At 48.1% G+C, this 21,574-nt stretch overlaps 1 protein-coding gene across 6 annotated transcripts; it reads right to left on the bottom strand.

The window, feature by feature from the left end:
• Positions 1 to 976: 976 nt before the first annotated feature.
• On the bottom strand, positions 977 to 20,885 carry LAS1L (LAS1 like ribosome biogenesis factor). Of its 6 annotated transcripts, XM_070784199.1 has the most exons (15): positions 20,692 to 20,883; positions 20,484 to 20,521; positions 19,613 to 19,738; positions 18,550 to 18,619; positions 17,641 to 17,722; positions 16,494 to 16,787; positions 16,170 to 16,216; positions 15,195 to 15,304; positions 13,373 to 13,458; positions 12,962 to 13,012; positions 12,450 to 12,656; positions 11,948 to 12,095; positions 6,122 to 6,624; positions 3,205 to 3,355; positions 977 to 1,305 (listed from the first exon to the last, which is right to left on the bottom strand). In XM_070784199.1, exons 1-15 carry the CDS (start codon positions 20,812 to 20,814, stop codon positions 1,194 to 1,196), a joined length of 2,148 nt encoding a protein of 715 aa, XP_070640300.1. In that variant the 5' UTR covers positions 20,815 to 20,883; the 3' UTR covers positions 977 to 1,193. The 6 variants fall into 6 exon arrangements, with proteins under 6 accessions (XP_070640300.1, XP_019811418.2, XP_019811416.2 ...); XM_019955859.2 differs by having other exon boundaries at positions 3,205 to 3,325; positions 20,484 to 20,884; XM_019955857.2 differs by having other exon boundaries at positions 20,484 to 20,883.
• Positions 20,886 to 21,574: the final 689 nt, after the last annotated feature.

The following is a 21,574-nucleotide window of genomic DNA, read 5'->3' as shown; positions in this document are numbered from 1 at the left end:
CAGGATATCCTCTAGTGAACTCCCTAGTGTCCTAACTCAAGTTTAAAACCTTGACTGGTCTCTGGCAGGACACTTCCATTCAATTCCTACTTAGCATTTTATAGCATAAGACTTCTCCTCTTCATCATTCCTCGTCTCAGTCATTTACGGAGCAAGCATCTTGGCTGGAATATGGCCTGGTTCTGTCCCTTGTTTCTCCTTGTGCAGGCCCAACCTGGCCCTGCAGGTGCCCACTCTTTCAGCCAGCTATCACTCTCCTGAGTTGGGGTGGGGGATATTATAGTCAATCTTACCTTCAGCCAACCACCACCCTGGAAATATCACCTGAGAAAAACAAAGAACTTGTGTACACCAGGGCTTTCTTAAGACACTTAACCAAAGCATCAGGTTATCATAAATGGTGAATTTTGTTCTTTTTCACTGGGCAGAGGGGTCTGAGGGGTGAGAACATAATTTATTCATCCCTGTCTCTTGACAGCTCAGGGCTGACAGGGTGGGCATTGAGGGTCTGAAGGAATTGGGTGACCACAGAAAAGCTCTGGGTCAGTCCCTAGGACATTTCTCTGCTCCAGTGCCCACCACAGGGAGGTCCATTTTATCTTTTCAAGGCAAAAGGAGTAGACAAGTGACAAAGGAAGATTTCTCTCTGGCTTGCAACTGTTGTTTGGTGCCCAGTGAGGGAAGGCAGGGAAATGGATCAGAAGCATGCTGGGTAGCAACAGGAAGACCTGGATCTTCCAGCTGTCAGGGAGGTTCCGAGCTGATTTCCCTGATGCTGGCTGGGCTTTATGACCAATGTCTCTTCCGAGGTCTGATGCTTCTAAGTGAGTTGGCCCCACATTACACTTGAGTGAAGGGAGTAAAAATGGTTTCAGTCAGAAAAAAGACTTAAAAGGGGCAGGAGACCCACTTCTGCTGTTATGATCCCACCTTCTCAGGAGCCCCCAGAATAAAGGGAGAAGCACACAACCCCAGATCTCACAAAACAACTGTGGCCTGTTTATTGTTTTTCAAAATAAAACGAAACAACATATATTCAAAATTCTACTATGATGGAAAGCTGAGCTGATATGGCTGATGCAGGCTATCTCCCAGGTTGTTTTCTGGAGCATTAGGTAGGTACACTGGGGGAGCAAAGGAGGGTAGGCTATTGGCCCACTAACACTTAATGAACACCTATACCAGGGCAGTCATCAGAAAAGCTGTACGCTAGTTTTGAGCATATGAAGCTCCTCCTGGCTCCAGAGAAGTTGGTCCAAGTTGCCACTGTCATTGCTGCCACTGCTGCAGCTCAGGCCTAGGGTGCTACAGAGAGAGTGGAGAAGAGTGGTCAGTCAGGGAAGGAGGCAGTTTTAGGCTCTGGAGGGATTAAGGGTGCTTGATGTGTGTGTCTATGGGAAGGACCTCCCCTCTTGCCTGGCTTTACAAAGAGACTGGAATATATCTGAGAAACCACTTCAAGATGGGCAGAGCCACCTCTCAGTTGAAGGAAGAGGGAAAGGAATAGAACTTTTCAAATGAAACTTTATCTAGAACCCCAGTACATAAATCAGATTAAAGCAGAGCTATTTGGGTTGAAGTAGGAAAGGGAGACCACACCATCCCACTCCTAGGGAGGTACTGAAAGTGGCTGCCTTAAAAGGCTTTCTTCTAAGATGCTAGATCTTGGGGGCCCAGAGGACAGTGGGCTGGATCCCTCCCACTCCAACAGCTGATTAAGGGGCCCATGGCCAGGTGTAGGCTGCAGGGCCTGGCCCAGCTCCCATCCTAGGATTGCAAAATTACCCTAGGGAGAAGTCTGCCTTCCCCTTCCCTGGCCCTGCTCAGAATAGTCTTTGCTTCCCCTTCTTCCTGCAGGTCAAGTCATTCCAGGTAGATAAGAGTGAAAGTTAAGAGCAAAGCCATCATCCTTCCTCTCAGGTAGATCCATGGTTACACTAATGTAGCTGAAAAACCCTTAGAGATGATCTAGCCTCATCCCCTCCCATCACTCACCATCTCACAGACGAGGGAACTGAGGCTCAGAGATGAGAAGGGACTTGCTCAAGGTCACACAGACAAGTCAGAGTAGAGCTGAGACAAGGAGCAGGAGTGGGCATGCCAGCCCCAGCTAAAGAATTCTCCGTACTGCAAGGGATGTAGGACTGGGCCTCCTTCTGGATTTAATAGCTCTACCTGCCCACACTTCACCCTTGATAATTTGATATTCATCAAGACAGCCTTACCCAAAGGAGAGGAGGTCTCTCTCGCAAGACATATGGGACCCACTTGCAACTACAGACCACCTGGCTTCCCCAGCTGCTTCCTCTCCTCTCCAAGAGGCCAGCTGCCCCAACCTACAACAGTCCACAACACTGCCTTGGGCCTGGCATGCTGATGGGGTCCCTGCATTCCATAACCCACTCTCTGAATGCCTAGAGGAAGAGGGGCTCATCTCCTATGAAGTGGGCAGGTGGCACAGGGACAGATTGTTTCAGGGGCCCACAGAGGTCTCTGTCTTGTACTCACAGGATTATCCTGGTCACAAAAGCCCCGCATTCCAGAATGTACAGGCCCTCTGGATGGGCTCCTTTGTGTTACCAGCAGAACCCCTCAGCAAGGGTTGCTTGGTTCCTGGCTCCCTGATGACCCAAGGGCTCCTATACTTGTGATCCAGAGGTGAGTTTTGAGGGACAGCATGGAGCCCTGCATAGGCCTTGCTACCAAGATGCCTGGATAGTGCAGGGAGGCCTATTGATTACTCTGTGCACTTTGCTCAAATCCCTGCACTTTTCTGAGCCTCAGTTTTCGCCTCAGGAACATGAAGAGTTGAATTAGAGCACCTGGGTGTTCTTGACTTTTTAGGAGTAGTGGATCCCTTTAGAGAATCTGTTGAAAGCTATGGACCCTTCCCAAAATACAGACACCCACATACATACAAACACACACACACACATGCACGTATGCACACACAAACCAGACACTTCTGAGAGGGATGCCAAGCCAGTTTTGTGTGGGGCTGCCTCACTGGCCCTCCACACTAGGGGCTGGGAATCTTGGCAAGGGCCCAGCCAGGGACTGAGCTTATATTTAATTCATTTAGACCCGAACTGGGGACAGTTACCTCCCCCATTGATCCCATTCTATGTTCTTCCTTCCCTCCCTTCCTCCCTCCTGCAGGAGGCAAAGAAAGGGGTGAGAAATTCTGCTGCCATGGGCACTCACCCAATCTTGCATGCTGGGGGTTCCAGCCGCTGCTCTAACACAGGCTGGTCCAAAAGATACATGGTGTCATAATTCTCCAGCATAAGCTCTGCTGGGTCCTCAGTCTGACCTGGCATTCGACCTAAGGGGAAAGTATCCCATCGTACATCTTCTGTGGAGCAAAAGGAGGAGGCAAGAGAGGGCTGATGAGCTAGTTCTCTGATGGGTGCACAAGCCCACCTATCCTGTCCATCTACCCACTTTACTTCCCCACTTAGCACAGGTTCTGTGTGTAACTCCAACCCCACTCCTCTACGTGTCATTTCTCATGAGCTTTTCTCCACCTTAGTGCTCCCTATCTCTTCCATAGCACCCATACAATCTTCATGGCTGTTCTGTGCGTTCACAAGCAGCACCCCCACCACAGCCCACCCCCTGCATACCATGTACACAACTATAGACATTTTTGTTCCTCTCTGCTCTTCTTCCATTTCGCCAAACATGTCCCTACACAAACAGAATTCCCATTGCATCTCCTCCTCAAAACCAGATACCTCTGTATATCTAAATAACCTAGATATCCTACATACATATGTCCCCCCAATATGTCTGAGAGCCACACCATTTTTTAGTGGCCTTGCCTTGAGAGATACATATGAGATACATATACAGGCCCACATACTACCTCAAGGTGAATATTCTCTCAGAGGTATCATGCTCTCCCTCCCCACTGCAAGGTCCTGTTGCCTCCAGATGCATATACAAAGAACATCCCTTCTCTAAGGAAGGGCTGTTTCACTGCATATCCCACACCCTACAGACACCTAAATATACATACATAAGCACACAGACCTAACTTTCCACTCAATGTTTCCAGTTTTACTCTCTGCCTCTCATACACAAATCTTTATCATACAGAAATTTTAATGTCCCTGCATCCCCACATATGTATATACACATACAGAGGAAGGAACAGCGGGGGGGAGAGGGAAATATTTCAATGCCCTAGCCTTTCCCCATTCACAATACCACCACCACCCCCTGGCCCAGCCCCTCATACTCCACTTAGGAATGGATGATGTCAGGCACTCCCCACCTATTATGTCCTATCATTTAAGTACCTTCCACACAGTATTATATTAAATCCCCCCCAAAAAATCCCTTCCCCATCCTTACACTAGTGCATTCAGTTTTTGCAAGCAAAGCCTTCACTGGTGAGCTCTTCCAAACAGATCTAGTTTCTGGCCTCTTGCATCTCCCTGGTACTCAAAGAACTCTCCCCTGGCATTCTGAAAAGTATCAACCCAGGACTACAAACTTTTATGTTACTCAAAGAGCTCCCTCAGGAAGGGATGTACCTCTGCCTGATCATCCCCTAACCCCTGGTTCTCTTACAAGAAGGAATTTGTGACCGCATTGCCCTATGCATACAAAGATACTTCTGTACACAGGGACCACTCCCTCCATGTCTGTCACTGACCTGACCATCCTCCCTCCTTCCCCATCACTAATGCTCCCAATTATGTCTACATCATTGCCCCTGCCCCTCTAGCCTTATACCCTTGTACATGTCCCCTCAGTGATAGCACAGACCACACAGGCCATCTATGGATGGCTGTCTCACTGCCTGTTCTCAGGCCTTTCCATATCACTCCCCGCCTTATTGCTTCCATTTCTCTCCCACATACATATGCCTCCTGGTCCCCATGGGTCTTGGCAACCCTTTCTCTTTTTCCAAAAACATATATGACCATGTACGCACAGATGTACCCACAGCCCACTTCACACCTTCTCTTTTTACAACCCTTACTCTCTCTCCCTCCCTCCCTACTTCACTCTCTCTCTCACACTCACACACACACACACACACACACATACACACTTTTCCTCAGTCACTGCCCCTCCCTTTAGATATTTTCAAGCACAGTCCTCCCTATCCTAAGACAGTTCTCTGTCACTGTGCCTTGGTGTGTCCAGCACATGCAGGCACATACCCATGTGCATACATGCAAACATAAACATGTTCCCTGGTCCCTAGCACTCAGGGTCCTAGCCCTTCCATCCATGTAAAAGCAAAGACTTCATTTTTACCCTAAGCTCCTTCACTGCCTCCCCCTCTCCCTCTATAATCTACCATGTCTACCCCATACCACACCCAGTCCCAGCTGTTTTCCTTCCCTCCCTCCCCCAGGCTCCATCACACAGGCTATGCCCAACATCTAGCCCTGCTTCAAGTGTGTACACATGCCTATGTGCAACACCTCAGACATTTCATTCCTTTGGCATCCCCCTGCCTTAAGGTCCCTGCTCCCCAACCCGAACGAGGACATTCATCACCCTCAGGAACAGATTAATGTTCCCCTCACCTATCATCCAAGTCCCCTGCTTCCTACTGGCTTTGTCTCATTAACTTGTACGCTCACCAAAAAACTGTCCTGTTCCTTATTCCCTCCCTTCTGATCTCATTTCCACTTCCTCTAACTGAATACTTCCGGGTTCCTTCTTTCTCATACATACAGCAAAATCCTGTCCTGTTACCACTCAGCCTCCACATGTCCATATACATTCACTTATACACAGAGAGCACTATACTTTGGCTCCCTGCACCTAATCACTGCATGCAAAACACACATGCAGAATCACACATATATCCACCCCTAAATTGTCACTTTCTGTTTTGCTGCCCAGTGCCTACATCCACACCAACTCCTCTGAATGCGCTCTCTGCACGGGGTAGCTGGCAGCATGACAGTCTAAGGTCCCTGACGCTCACATGTTCCATCCTAAGGGGGGAGGGAAACCAGCTGTAATCCACATACTACCTCATGCTGGTTACTTCCTGCTACTTGCCATCCTTTCTTGAGGGTGAAAGGAAGCTTCGAGAGCCAGCCAGAGAGGGAAGACAGATGTGGGGAGAAGTGGTTAACAGGCTTCTTACCTGAGCTAACTTGCCATGCGGAGTCCTGCAAAGCTCCTCTTTTTTGGGCTAAGAGCCTGGCATTCTCGGCAGTCGGGGACTCTTCCTCTGTAGAGAAAGGTCCCACCTCCATCCTGTCTTCCTCATCTTCATCATCATTATCGTTGTCATCGTGACCATCATCTTCCTCCTCTTCTTCCCACTTCTGGTGATCATTTTCTTCTTCTTCATTTTCTTCTACCTGGTCTTCCACAGCTTCTTTGTTCTCCTTCTCATCTTCCTTGACATCATTCATGTTGCCCTGCTCCTCCTGTTTCTGGGCTTCTCCTTCAGCCCCAGAGCTTGAGCCTGCTGGTTTGAGGATCAAATACAGGTTGTCCACTGTGTATGGAGACTTCCCAATGGGGGAAGCCTCTGAACCCTCCTGCACCAGGTTTTCTCCGCTCTGGGTATAAATGGAACAGATGCGTAGCAGCTTCTCCTGCTCCTCATCTGGCAGGAACTGCCCCATGGCTTTGAAGATGCTAAGCAAAGGGAGGAATGGAGTAAGAAAGATTCAAAATCTCAAGTCACTTCATACCCAAATTCCAGTTTGAATTTGGTCTCTGAGCTTCCAGACCTGCCTTGAAAGGCAGTTCAGAAGAACAGACAGAACACAGGACCATGGACCCTGAACAAGCTCTATAATTCATCTCTGTGGTTCACTTCCATTCTCAGTAAAATGAGGACAATAATGGTACCTAACTTAAAGGGTTGTTGAATGAAGTAAATAGGATAGCTCACATAGAGTGCCTGGCACATAGTGAGCAAGCAATAAATGATAGCTACTAATCGTACTGAAATGCTATATAAATATAGAAACTAGCCAACATGCCTGCAGGGCTGGACGTGAAAATGGCAGATCCCTTTCTTTAGCTAGGCAATCTATCCTGAGCTTCAAAGATATACTGGAAGTATGTGGTACTCCTTCCTCATGGAACACAAAGTGTGATCCCTTTCTGGGAACAACTACAGCCAAGCCTGGAATGGAGGAAAAGCAGCAGCTGAAAAGACAAAGCAGGGTGTGGGAGGGAGGCCAGATAAGCACTGCAGACTTGGGCACTACAAGAGCTGGGGGGAAGCAGAGAGCACAAGGTGGGCAGGAGAGATCAAGGGAGGGCTTTGTGCAGAGATAAGAACAAGCACACATGACTGTGTGTATGCAGTGAGACTAGCCTGGCTTGAGGAGGAGAGCTTTGCTAAGGAGCTGTGGGAGCAAGAGAAGCCTGCAAAGGTTAGGGTGTGTGTATGTTGGGTGGGGCACGAGGAGAAGGGGATGACAGAGGATGAGATGGCTGGATGGCATCACTGACTCGATGGACGTGAGTCTGAGTGAACTCTGGGAGTTGGTGATGGACAGGGAGGCCTGGCGTGCTGCAATTCATGGGGTCACAAAAAGTCGGACACGACTGAGCAACTGATCTGATCTGATCTGATCTGATGTTGGGTGAAGGGGGTCATCAGATGTTTCTGAGCACAGGTGAAGGCTGCCTTTCTGAAGATCGCCAGGGTGACCATGTGGAGGATGGCCTAGTACTGCAGCCTGAAGTCAGGGAGAACCAGGGAGTCAGTGAGGACTCACACAGGGCACTGGCAGTGGAGATGGGGAGAGAGAAGCTGTGAAGAACAGACAGACAGACAGCAGGGCTTGGTGACCAGATGGTAGGGGGCAGGCAGAGGAAAGTTAAAGATGATCACATCGTGCACACAAAGAACAGTGCTAACAACTAAACTACCATCAGATACAAAGCCACTGGGAAGGAGAGCTCCTGGGGAGGAAGAGGGTGAGTATCCCTTGCAGAGCCTCACAGAGAACCAGGCACCTAGCAGACACCTGATCACTGCTGGAGGCATGGGAAGGATGCACAGATGGATAGTTTCCTTCTAAGTGTATCGAGTTTGAATTGTAGGTTGTTCATGGAAGGAAGGGCCATATGCTCAGTGGGCTATTTTCTCTCTGGGGCCCACAGGCAGACCGGCCACAAAGGTGTAGTTGCTGGTCACTGGCTACTTGGGACAGGGCTGGGAGCTAGTGACTCCACTGGAAGACTGGGAGACCCTCTCTGCAGGGCTGATTTCATATTCTAAGATGGCACTGGCTCAAACTGAATTGATATTGGCTGGCTGGGGGAAAAAAGCTCTCAACAACCTTCCAGCCTTACTAAGAAGCAAAGCCAGAGAGAAATTTTCTTCCCTCTCATTGTGGTCCATTAGTACAATTAATAATAAATATTCTTAGGCACTTGATCTTGGTAAGACACCATATAACTACTGTTTATTATTACCCTCTTAAGCTGTCTAGTCTGACCACTGAGGTATAGGGGCAGTAAGAATCTTAAAATCCATCTCCTTCCTCAGGTTTGCCTGGTCACATCTAGGGACTGAGAAAGTCACAGATCACACTGGTGGAAATAAGGTGAACTCTGGACTCATAAGCCCTGGGCCCAAATCCCTGTCCCACCATTAACAAATTGTATGACTTTTAGATAAGTCACTTCACTCTATTCAGAGCCTCAGTGTCTTTCTTATCTATTAAATTCAGTATCTGTATGACTTTTAGATAAGTCACTTCACTCTATTCAGAGCCTCAGTGTCTTTCTTATCTATTAAATTCAGTATCTGTAATATCTATGACTCCAAAAGATTGCTGTGTCAAATGAAAAAGCTCCTACAAACACAGCATACTTGTCTGACACTTAACTGCCAATGGTATATTTTATTTTTCCTCTGGGGAAAATAAAAGTCATCTTCTATATATGCAATCTAATGGAACACTGTATAAAGAACACAGGAGGAAGGACAGTATATCTGGATTCTGGTCCCAGCTCTGACCTGAAGACTTAACTACTGACTTGCAGCATAATACTTGAGGAAATCCCATTTCACAACCTGTGTAATGGTGTGATTAGGACTCGACTCACTGATTATCTAGGAAAGGCAGGATCTGTGTACAAGAAATCCTACCCAGGTGAGCCGCTATTACTGCTGGCATGTGTCGCATTCCTCTGGTATGCTTGGGTTTGGAGATCTCTGTGGTCCAGACTTCTCCAAGACCAGCAGCTTCCACTCTGCAGGCACTTAGGACTGGAAAGTACTTTAAAGGCCACCTATCCAAACCTCTCCATGCTGCTCTTTTCATTCCCTCCCCCATTACATACACATGCCATATTCCTTCAGAACTTTGAAATTTCCTTTATTTTTTTCTCTTGCTGGAATTGCTTAAATGCCTCTAGGACTTTCTGGTTCTCCTCCCAGTCTCCCACCCATTTGTATCATTTTCAGTCTATAGCAGACAAATCTGGAGATTTAGCTGTTTGGTTCAGTCCCATCTCCTGGAGGTCTTGCACTCGATGACTTTGTCAACAAGGCTACTTTTTTTTCTTTTAAGTTACTTATAAGATACAACTGTGACCCAAATGTCATTAGGATTCATGAAAGACTTGCTGAGTCCATGAGGAGAGGATAAGGAGGGCCTAAAACGGTCTAAGCATCCAGACTCCCACTTCGTTTATTTCTCAATTCCCACCAAAGAGAATGCTGCTGGCAATGACAGCAGAGTATAATTTAGTTCAACAATATTTGCTGAGGTTTGTTTGGAGCCTGGACTTGCAAGTGTGCTGGGGCACAGATGGCTAATGCAGAGCCCTTGCCCTTGAAAAGCTTAGTCTGATAGAGGGAAGGAGACACCAGGAGAAATAGACATGACGAGAAAATCTCAGATTTGAGAAGCACTTGAGAGAATCAAAATGACAGGGTAGATAGTGCTACCACCAAGTGAGACAGGGAGCAGAGGAGGAAGATCACTTTGGGGCTGGAGTGGGGAGTAAGACAACTAATGCTCTTTCAGTCACAGTAAGGTGCCTAGAGGCCATCCAAGGGGAAATATCTGGCATGCAGTCAAATACAGAAGGTTGAATTTCTGGGGAAAGGCCTGAGTTAGATAAAGAGATTTGGGCCTTGGTACTTTACAAGAAATAGTTTAAAAAAAAAAAAGCACAGGCATTTCAAGGAAGGAGTAGCAAACAGTATCAATGCAGCAGACAGGCAATGGAAAAGGGCCCACTGGATTTGGTAATCAGGTCAAAGCAGCTCTAGGGGTGAATGCCCGATTGCAGCAGGTTGAGGAGTAAGAAAGTAGTGAGGAAATTGAGACTGCTGAATGTAGACTACTTTTCTGGGATGTTTTGACAGGAGAGAAAGGAGTGATTAATTTGCTGATAACCCAATAGAGGGATGCAGGGTCAAAGGAGATTTGGCTTATGTTGTTGTGATTGTTGTTTTAAGATAAGAAAAATTCAGACACTGTTCACAGGTTGAAAAGTAAGAGCCAGTAGAGCAAGGGAGAGGCTGGGGTGAGGCCCCAGGGATGCTGGTAGAGGTAGCTCCAAAGAACAGGTGGAGGAGTAGGCTTTGAGGTTGGGTAAGGACACCTCATCTTGAGACTGGTGACAGTGCTGAGCATAGCCGAAGATAAGCTCATGAGGTCTGGACCTCAGGTCATAGGGGCCCTGCCAGAGGCCTCCATGTGCTCGAGGAAGTTAGGGTAAAATGGGGGAGGGGTTTGAGGTGACTAGTAAGGGTTTAGAACAGTCAAGAAACAGGAGAGAAAGTGGGCAGAAAACAAGTAGCTCAGACAAGCCAAACTGAGACCTGGCCTGAGATCAAAAAGCATACCTCTGCAGTGGCAGCAATCCGCAGGGCTATGTGGTTTTCTCCAGCAGAGCTCAGCTACCTGGGCTGAGGAGTGGGAGAAGCAGACTGGGAAGGATCAATTCCAGCTTGGCGGTTTGTAAATCAGATATGCCAAAGGATGGGTAGAGTGGAGGGTGCTGATGATGGGTGACTGAAGTGATCAACCAAAGACAGGACTGAGGAGAAGCAAGATTGAGGCAGGTAAGAAATGGAGGGATTGGAGGTCGGGATGCAGGCAAAGAGCAGATGCTATGAGATGCAAGGGTAAGAAATGATAGGACAAGAGGTGGTAGTCACAAAGTGGGATGCTGGGATGTAAGCTTTCAGAGGTGGAACAGCTTTGAGTAATGGAAATGAGTTGCTCAGTGTAGTGGAGGATGAAGGTCACTGAAGTTGAGGAACTGCAGTGTCAGATGGATCACTCAAATGAAACAAATACTGCTCCAAAAAGCAGGAAGAGAACTGGGTCCTAAAGGCTTCCATGAGTATGAGGAGAGTGGTGTGGGGGTCAGGAAATGACAGAAAAAAGAAAAGGGAGACAACCACAGGTATCTACAGAACCAGTGCAATATTCATTTTGACTATAGCGCTCAGAGTGGACTGGGCAAAGGGGAGTCAAGGAGGTATGATTATCACAATAGGTTGGGGCAGAAGCAGAGAGACCTTTGAATGTCAGGCTAAGAAGCCTAGTCTTCATTAGGAAAGCAATAAGGAGCCACTGAAGGTTGTTAAGCACGTATGAGAGGTACATTTTGGGAAGATAATAGAGACATCACTGGGCATAGAGTCAGTGAAATCGGTTCAATAATCAACAGCAGCTACCATTTATTGTGCACTTATTCTGTACAGGCCACTGGGCTAAGCACTGTATGGGGGTGTCTTATCCATTTTCATACTGGACTCAGTTCAGCCACTTCTTAATCTCTATGATCTTAGGCAAGAATATATCCTACCCCTTCCCTCTCTGGGACTCAGTATAATTCTCTCATCTGGAGGAGAAATCTTTGCAAGGAGGTAGGTCTTTGCAAGGGCTCAACCAACTCTGTCATTCTAGGCCTGTGACCCTGAGGCCTGCAGCATCTCACCCTCTTATTGGATGGTATTCAAAAGACTTACAGCTGAAGGAGTTGGGGGCTGGCCCAGCAAGGTGAGCCCAAACAGGACTCAACCACCTGGGGCCAGTCAAGGGAGGCAGAGCAGTTGAAGAGCCTCCAGTTCTTTCTCGCTTCCCACTGGCTGGCAGAAAACCGGCGGGCGTTCCGTCCTGAGAAAGAAGACAAGGCCTGAGAAGAAGGAAAGAGAAAGCCACCCACCCAATCTTGCATCTAAAAAGTTTAGCTGTCCCTCCCTGTCCCCCCAGACTTCAACTCCTCATTCTAAACCTCCCCATTGCTCAAAGCATTCAGAACCCTTGGCCCCAGCCCAGTTTACTTGGCTCTGAGAAGAAAAAGGTGAAGGGAATTTGTCCACTGCTGTCGCAGGGCCCTCCTAGGCCGACCTTAAAGGTTTAGCCTTTAACACGGGATGTATCTGCCTGGTGCTATTCAGTATGAGGACAGTAGCAGATGCTCTTGCCTGGGCTGCTTTAAGCCCTGGGGCTAGGACTAGTCTTCCTCACCAGTCTTGGTGTTAGCCACAATCAGTTCAGTGGTCCATCTGAGGATGTAGGTCGGCCGGATCCCAGTGTTCCCCAAGGCTGGCAGCTCAGACAGCATCCTCTCCAACAGGGCCTGCGTGAAGGTCTGGGAGTGCAGGCCCCTAAGCAGGGGCTGCCAGAATTGAGAGAACGGCTTTGGCACCAAGACGTCATCCAAGTCCACGTTTTCTGGTTTGTGAGAAACATCCATTGACAGGAAAAGGGGAAGCAGGGAGGGAGAGGGAAGAACGGAGGGAAGAAGTAGGAGGAGAGAAGAGGGAGAGAGAGAAGGAAAGGAAAAAATCGAGAAGGGAGAGGAAGAAGAAGAGGGGGCCCCCCCAATAATAACAGAGTTGCCACCACAGAACAAAAAGAAACATGAGAGCAGAACAGCAGGGAGAGAAACCAGTTAGTATCTGGCAAACAACTGACTGAATACAGAGTACAAAAGAAAGAGAGCTCTGGTTCTAGCTTCAGCTTTGTCAATAACTCACTGTGTGACTTTGGGTCAGTACCTTCCCCTCTCTGGACCTCAGTCTGCCCATCTGTAACATGAGGATGTTGCACTACATGACCTTACAAGGCCCTTCCAGTTCTGTTGTTCTAGCTCTCTAGCAAGTGGCTAAATCACAATTAATATGGCAAAATAATGGCATTAAGACCCCCACCCCAATCCCAATCCACCCCATCTCACCCCACCCAATTCCAGGCCACCTAAGAATAGCCCAAACCAACAACTACTTTTCAGTGGGGCTACATTCTGCTCCACCAGGAAGGGCTTCCAGTAGCTATGGAATGGCAGGAAACAGCCCTTACCCCCCCGTCCAGGGCCACCCAGCCCACCCCTGGTGTTCTTATCCAGGATACCCATACCCTAAGGCTGTAGTGAGTCTCCAGGACCCTACCTTCATACTCTATCTGCAAAGCTGCCAACTGTTCAAACGTGGGGATGAGAAAGCCGTCATCCAGAAAAGCATCTAGCACAGCCTCCCTGGAGCAAGAGGACACTAATTAAGTAAACTGAAGCAGGCAGAAGACCCCCTTCTACTCCCCTACCCACTCCCAAGGCTGCCAATGCCTCTGACTCAAAGCCCAAACCAGCATGGGAAAAAAAGGAAGGCAGCTGACAGTTGGCTTTCAGGCCCCTGCCTCCTGGGTCAAGGGCTCAGCCAGAAATTGGGTTCAGTGGGTTTTGAACAAGCATCTACCAAGCACATACTAATCTAAGGCCCATAACAAAGGCAGCAGTAGCTGAACAAGCCCAAAAGCCCAGATGAAGGAAAGTCCCAGGCCCACAAAGGAGTTAAATGCCTGTGGTCATAGGGTCAAGGTCCTGCTCAGTCTTTTCTCTTGACAGTTGTACAGTCTCCTACCCTTCCCTTTCTCCCTGGTTGCCTTCATTCAAATCTTAGAAGCAGAAACTTTGGGGACTCAATTGCTGCACCAAATATTATTCTCATTCCTATGGACTGCAAGAACCCAGAACCAAGATTACAGAGGTTGAAGCCTAAGCAATAGGGGTAATCTCTCATTCCCATCTAGCTCAAACCAAAATCACTGTCAGCTGTCTCCTCTGAAGCTAGAAGTTCCCTAAGGGAGTCTCTCCTAGCTGACTGGGCCGAGGCGGAACAAGAGCTCTCAAGGTGTCTCAATGTCTGGAGGGTTGTCATGCTCAGGCTCAAGGAGGAAAGAGTTGTCCTATCCATCTCCTGTCTCCTCAGGTCAATATCCAGGAATAGCACTTAAAACAGTCAACCAGTTGCCTGCTCAGCAGGATCAGGCAGACACTACTGTATAATACAATGATAGTTTTCCCAGCTACTAAGGTAGTCACCACTCACCTCTTTCCTGACAGGTACAGCTAAGAAGCCTAGGCTGGGTAGACACTGATTAAAAACACCATCTGAACTATTAGTGTCCTAGGAATAAAGACATCAGGAACATCCTAATCTAACATTAGATCTAATCTAACATTAGATCATCCTAATCTGCGCTGCAGGTACTGCCTGCTACCCAGGCGCACACTGTCACCTACACCACCTTCCTATACTGTCAGTTTCATCCCAAATTCTTTCCAACCTCTTCCCGAAGCCCTTTCCAGCTGAATTTAGGTAGCAAGCCCCAAGAGCCAGGGAGGAGAGGAATGGATAGACACTGTCTGCTCTGGTTGAACTGAGTACTACTTTGGGGCGGGGGAGGGAATAAGGCTCATGGTCATAATGGGTGGGTCAGTGGGAACTTAGTCTTTCAAGAATCCAGGCCTTGGGAAGGCCCCCCCTCTGTCCCCTCAACCACAACTATCCAGGGGATGCCGATACCCTCTCACAGTGGTTTAAGAGGCCAGCAGTGCCTACCATATATCTTTTATCTCAAACTCAGATAAGAGACAGGTAGTGAAAAAGCAAAAGATTCAGGGCTCTTCCCAGTTGCCAAGAGTTTCATGTACCATTGGACACAGAGAAACAAAGCCGGCCAGGGGATGCATGACAGTAAACATTACTGCCTGTAGCCATTTCAGTGACTCAGATTAGGCAAACCACAACTGATAGCTTGGAGGGCTTACAAAAGTGGATCATGCGAAATACAGGGTCATCCGTGGGGGATCAGGATTATCCCTGGAATTTCCTACAGCAGAAACTGGCAAGCTGGGATATGAAAACCAATTTCAGGGAGGCTGCTACGCTCTACCCTAGAAGAGTAGCAGCCCCTGATTACCTAGTTACACACCTGTTCTCGAGTGTAATGCCCTTGAGCTCTGCCAGGATGCATTCTACAGGTGGGGACAGGTTATTCCACGCTTTAATGGCCTGAGGTAAATGCCTATATTTCTCCAGCACCTGCCAGCAAAGAGGGTCCCATCAGAAGGCTAGTTCAGCAAAGTAACCCTCCCCCATCCCTCCAGGATTCCTTCTCATAGGACCTCTCAGCACTTCCCTTCAGGGGGATATGGCAGGGTATGCAGAGGTGAGCTCACAATGTCCCTATTGACTCTGCAACTAAAAATATCCTGACCCTCAAGCTCCAGATTTTGTCTTTTTCCTTTTCCTCCCTTCCCACCCCCCAAATTCCCTGCAGCTCCCAATAACGAGATAATCCAATACACAGATATCCAGTGGGGGCATTTGGTTGGAGTTGGGCAGAGACCCTTGGATTAAGGGGTGAGAGGAAGCAATGAGTTATGGAAGAAGGTGAATCAGGAGACCCAGGTTCTTGTCCTGGTTTTATCACTAACTGCATATGTGACCTTGGGCCAGTCCCTTCACTCATCCATGGCTTCAATTTCTTTATCTGTGAAAAGGAAGGGTTGAGCTGAATGGTTTGTAAGCTACCTCCCTTCCTGCTAAAATAGCACCCCATAAGCTCACCTGATCTAGGAAGGCTCCTGGACGCCATTTGCTGATCAGCTGCAATATAGTAGGTCTGTGCAACCACTTACATCCGGTTGTTCCCTACCACCCAGTGGGGCCAATTATCCACAAACTTCCATCATCTGCTCCCTTCCATTGATGTGGAAGATCAGCCAACAGGACTCTGCTCCTCTTGTCTGGTTCCTACTCCCCTCCTCCTCATTTCTAAGAAGTTCCCTCAAACTTTGCCACTTTTCTTTCCATTTCCTTCTCAGGATTTCTCTCAGTTAGCTGGCAAGAGGGAAGAAATGGCCAAGGCACATGAAAACAGGCCAAGTCAAGGGAACATTCTTACCTTAAACTGTTCCTCTTCATAGGATACCAGCAGTTCTCGGGCTCTTTCTGAAAATAGAATAGGGGAACAGATAGAGCAGCCAACCATGTGTCCTACTCCTATGGAATTTTGAGCCCCCTCACCTCATTTCCTGAATTGTAAAATGGGAACTAGAATTCTTGGCTCTCTTGCTTCACAGGACTCAACGAAGATGCTTTTTGACAGTAATTTTTTTTAAGCTAAGCCTCAACACAACCCCACAGGAAATACTGAGCCAGTGAAATAACCAGAGTCAATCATAAGCCTGAGTCTTCTCACGAGCCCCTTTCTGCACCAGACACCTACCATACAACTGTTTATGTCTCAGAGCCTTTTGTAAAAGCGGATCAACCTCTTTGCCGTCTTTGTTGCTTTCACGGTCTCCATCAGTCTTGACATTCAGCTCTACACCTTTCTCCTCATCCTTAGGCTCTGGATTCTGTTCTGTGATGTCATCAACAACAATTTTCTTATCTTCCTCTTGGTCTGCTTCATCTGTCTCTTCCCTCTCCTCCTCCAACTCCCAGGTCTCTCTCAGGCTGTTCTCCATTTGGCGGCACCAATAGGTGTTCTGGAGCCAATCCAGGACAAAATAACAGCCTAAAAGAGGGGAGGAAGGAAAGCAGTGTTATAGTAACAGTCACAGGCAAGCAGCTCCTCAGCAGGCCCCCAGTCTCATCTTGCAAACATTATGGGAAAGCCCCAGGGAAAGAGGCTTGGCTCCAAGAAGACACAAATCTCACAATCCAGAAACAGCCCCTCTTGCTCTGGGTTATCCCCTGTTGTTTGCTTCCTCCCACTCATCAGCACATTTCCTAGAAAAAAACTAATACCAGACTTGAAGATGGGACGCCAAAAACGGAATGGGGCTAGCAAGTGGAAGAATAGAGACTCAGCCCCACTAGCTAGTTACATAGCCTTAGCCAATCAGGTCTCTTCCCTTTTCTAGATCTGCTTCCCCAACATGAAGGGGTTAGGCTGAATCAGGGGTTCTTAGTTGGAACGGGGTGTCCAAAGAACTCCTGGACTCATGATATGTGATGGTTCACACCTCTCAACCCACTCCCCATTCCCCTCCTCAGGCACAAAATTTAAGGGGATGCCAAAAAACTAAGTAATTGAGACAACAAAACAGGATCAGAAGAGTGCCCTGCCACACTATATTGGAGCCTAAAGCAAAAGGAGAAATCAGTATTATTAATCCTATCTTTATTCAAAATGTTTGGTATTTTGATCATCGTAAGTTTTTCTATATTAAAATGTTATTTATCTTGATTACTGAGCTTTTGACATCCCCTTCAAGTTTGTGTCCAAGGTGAATGCTTCACTTGCCTCACCCTAGTCTCAACTCTGACCCCAGGTGAAGACCCTCCTCCCTCTCTCTCTCCCCACAGTGCCACCCAGCCCAGGCTTCTGGGCTTAACTGTGATGTGTATACTCCCTGGGGACTCACCCCTACGGCAGTCATTTATATGGGGCATTTTCTTGTGGGTTAACTCATGGCGAAGTTCAACAATCCAATCCGGAATGTTCACCTGATTGTGGAGGAGGGTGTGCGCGCAGAAATTAGAAAATATTAAAGCAGAAAGGGCCACAGAGATGAATTAGCCTGGCTTCTCCCCATTTTACAGATAGAGAAACGGAGGTCCTAAGAGGAGGTTCTGGTCTTAGTGGCAAAGCCAAAATTAGAAACCAGGTCTCCTGATTCTCTTTAGGCTCTGTGGAGGTGATCCTGAAAATCAGAAGATACTTGCCTCCCCCAACCACCAACTACCCTCCTCCAATGAAGACAACTCCTGTGAATGAGCATTAATAATCCCCTTCTTCAGCCTCCTTTTACCCTGCCTGTACCAGTTCCTCTCCCAGGGTACCCTCTACCCTTCTTTTTCTCCCTTCCTTCCTCCTTCCCTTCCAGACTTCCTCCAGGAAGCTTCTCTTGATGGCTGAGAACCTGTCTGCCATCTGGGCCTCTACACACCTCATATACTCACTCAAAGCAGAAATGTCTTACATTTTCATGCTGCTTGGCTGGCTTTGTTTCCTCCCTCAGACTGTCAACAGCCAGAGGGCAGACACTTAAACTGCCACCTCTTTCCTGTCCCCACCCAGTGGTGCACTGGGGTGCCTCAGCTTCACCTGGGCCATTCCCAGCAAGCTGGGCAGGCCAAGCCCACTGAAGACAGCAGCCATGAGCAAGGAAGCAAGTCTGCTTCTTTCAAGCTAAAAGCTGAGGCTCTGAGGTTCTTGCTGGGCTTGGCTGACAGTGGTGGGATAAACTAGTCTGACTGTACCCACTAAATGCCCCATTTAGTGAGCCCTTCTGAGGAGAGAGAATTGAGCAAGGCCACTTTATCATACACACCTCCTGAGCCAGGAATTTGAGAGGGAGCTTGGCAAACTTTGTCTTCCTCTCCGAGATAAGGTTCACAAACCTGAGTTTGGGGGAGAAATAAGTGGCAGAGCCCAAGTAACTGCTTTATTCAAACCAGCGGGGCTTCAAAACACCTTGCTGAGTTACTGACACCTTGCATTTCCACAACCTTTCCAATGACTGTTCTGTCCTGTTCTTATGGTTGGTGTCAGCCAGAGCAGGAATGGTTCCATCCAGTCCAACATTACTGAGAGTCTGCCCTATACTGCAGCCATACAGATGCTCTGGCCTTCAAGAGTTCAGTCTAGGATAAATAACCATGACATAATATAACATATTATGCTAGGACATAGTATGTTATAAATGCTAGAACAAATGACTACATCAAATGATATGGGGAGCACAGTTAAACAATGGATAAGGTAAGAAGAGCTAAGGAGGACCTTAAGGCAAACAAGGGAAACAGTATGAGCTAAGCAAAAACTTTGACAGATGGAAAACTCAGAGGCAACCTTTTTCTTGATGTACATGAGACAGCAAGACCCACTCTGAGCCACTCTGTAAGTCAGGAACTCCTGGCCCACATCTCGGTTTCCACAACTCAGCAAACTTTCAGTGTTCGTGAAGAGAATGGGATAAAGGTGTAGACAAGGGTAGGATTAGAAAAACCACATTAAATCATGGTCAAGAACATCGAAGCATTCAGAAAGGTTCCTCTAGGTAAAAGAGTAAAAGGGAGAAAATAAATCGAACTGTAAAGGCTGGAAGAGACCCAAAGAGACCATTTGGTCTAAATCACCCTCACCCTATATTCCAAAGAGAGGGGAAGAAAAACGGAGGAGAGAAGGCTCTCAGGAAAAAAAGAGGAATGTGTGTTAACAGGGGGTTACCAACAGCTGTCAAGTTAAGCAATCACAGGGTGACCCATACACAAGGACACACAAGGCATTTTGCTTCAGGGAGCACCCAAAGCCAAACTCGGCTTATCGTGCAAGCCCCATGCCCCCCACCCTCAAAACCACCCCCCACACACCCCTACCCATGTAGGTCTTACCTGACCAATGCCATGCCATAGAGCAGTCTAAGTTCATCAGTGCCCAAGCCACCAGTTACATCCATGAGCTTACAGCGTACCAGGTCAGCAGTAGAAGCCACTGCCAGGGGGAGTTCGTTGCCTAACCTAAAGGGCCACAGTCCAGCACCATCATAAAGGTCCTTTACACTGGCCCACCCTCCACCTCAGAATCTAGCTTTCTGTAGGTTATTCCAATTATATACTGGCTAAAGAGTGTGTTAACAGACACAAATCAAGAAGCTGGGAAGATGGGGGTGGGTAGGTAATGTCCCTGGGATCGAACAGTATACAGGATGCCTAACTGCTACACAACCAACCAACAGTTAAGTGTGAACACACCCCTTTCACCCTCAACTCATTCAGCTAGAAAAAAAAACCTTATTCTTGGAGACACCAGTCCCTTGTCTGCTCCCAACTCAATCTTACCAACTAGACTAAAGCGCCCCATTCAAACAAACATGGATTTTTCAGGCAAGCTCCCACCACCCTTTCTAATTTGAATAGAAATCCACTCTAGAGTGCTACTCCTTAAGCCCTGCCTGGCTCAGCCACAGCAGTTCCTTCAGTACCCACCCCCTCCCCAAGGTAAGAGAAGGTAAGGGTTAAAGCTCACAGATTTGACAAAAAGGCTGTTGAGGCACACCCGTTTCTTTCCGCAAATGGGATTAGTGCAAGAGCTTTGCTGCGACTTTCCCCCAGGCACACTGAGACAAGCAATGCCCAAACCACGCGTGGGAGAACCATTAAGCATTTAGGAGAAGACTAGATAGTAAGGCCTTAAGAAATCCTATAGAGGAAGAAGTGAAGTGCCAACAGCACGCAGGCAGGAGGGCTAACCCAACCGCCTTACCTGCTCCTCCACACCGTGATGCGGTTCAGCGCGTACCGCTGCAATTTATAGTCGTCACTGAACAGATACACCATCACCTGATCCCACTCGGCCCTGCTGAGCCAGGCGACCACGATGCGCTGGGCCCAGAGTGGCGACGACCCTTTCTCTTTGACGCACTTCCCGCACCACGCACTCCACACAAGATCCATTCCCCGGGGACCCAGACCTGGCTCAATCTCGGATTCCGACCGGACATCGGGCTCAACATCGGGCTCAACATCGGGCTCAACGGGCTCAACATCGAGCTCAGGCCTTGTGCCGCCGCACTGAAGATCATCCTCCATCTCATGATCAGCCTCCATCTCACGATCAGCCTCCATCGCAACGTGCTACCCTCACTCCAAACCTCCGCCCGCACCAGCAGCCAATGGGAGAGCGTGACCCTGACGTAAGCCCGCCTCCCAGCGTTAGCGTAGCGAATCGAAACGCGAGAGCTAACGGCTGCCCAAACCACAAGCTAGGGGAAAGGCCTCGCCAACCGGAAGTGTTCTTTCGTCAAAGCAATCGTCCTAGCTGCAAACGTTCATCCTCAACGTTCCGCTAATTTCCTGGTTGCTAACAGGCTTCTGTCCCATACCCGGCGGGACGTGTCTGGGAGGCAGGAGGAATTTTAGTTTGAGCTCCTTGGCGGGCGGCGGCGGGACGTGTCTGGACGGCAGGAGGAATTTTAGTTTGAGCTCCTTGGCGGGCGGCGGCGGGATTATGGGCGTTCAGTGTACTGGAAATGCGCTTCTGTTTTTATTGCCATGAATCAGCACCTGACCCAGTAAAACACTGTGGACACTAAAGCAAGACTGCACAGCAAATATCATCTAGTATCTAAATATCTAAAATTGGGTTAAAAAAATCTGCTGGGTTTTCACATCTGTACACTGAGAAGTTTAGATTGGGTAATTTCTAGGTTCTTTTCTATAGCTGAAAATTGTAGGATTTTATTCTGCCAGCATTCCACTGCTACCACATCCACAAAGGTATACTTAGTTTTTCTGCACAGTTCCTTGGGATTCCGGCTTTCTGGAGGGGAAAGCAATATTATGCTGCTGCTGCTG

The sequence above is a fragment of the Bos indicus genome, chromosome X, assembly GCF_029378745.1.
Source record: "Bos indicus isolate NIAB-ARS_2022 breed Sahiwal x Tharparkar chromosome X, NIAB-ARS_B.indTharparkar_mat_pri_1.0, whole genome shotgun sequence".
Classification (NCBI taxonomy): domain Eukaryota; kingdom Metazoa; phylum Chordata; class Mammalia; order Artiodactyla; family Bovidae; genus Bos; species Bos indicus.
The sequence above is the reverse complement of the archived record's forward strand: the minus strand, read 5'-3'. Positions and strand labels throughout refer to the sequence as shown.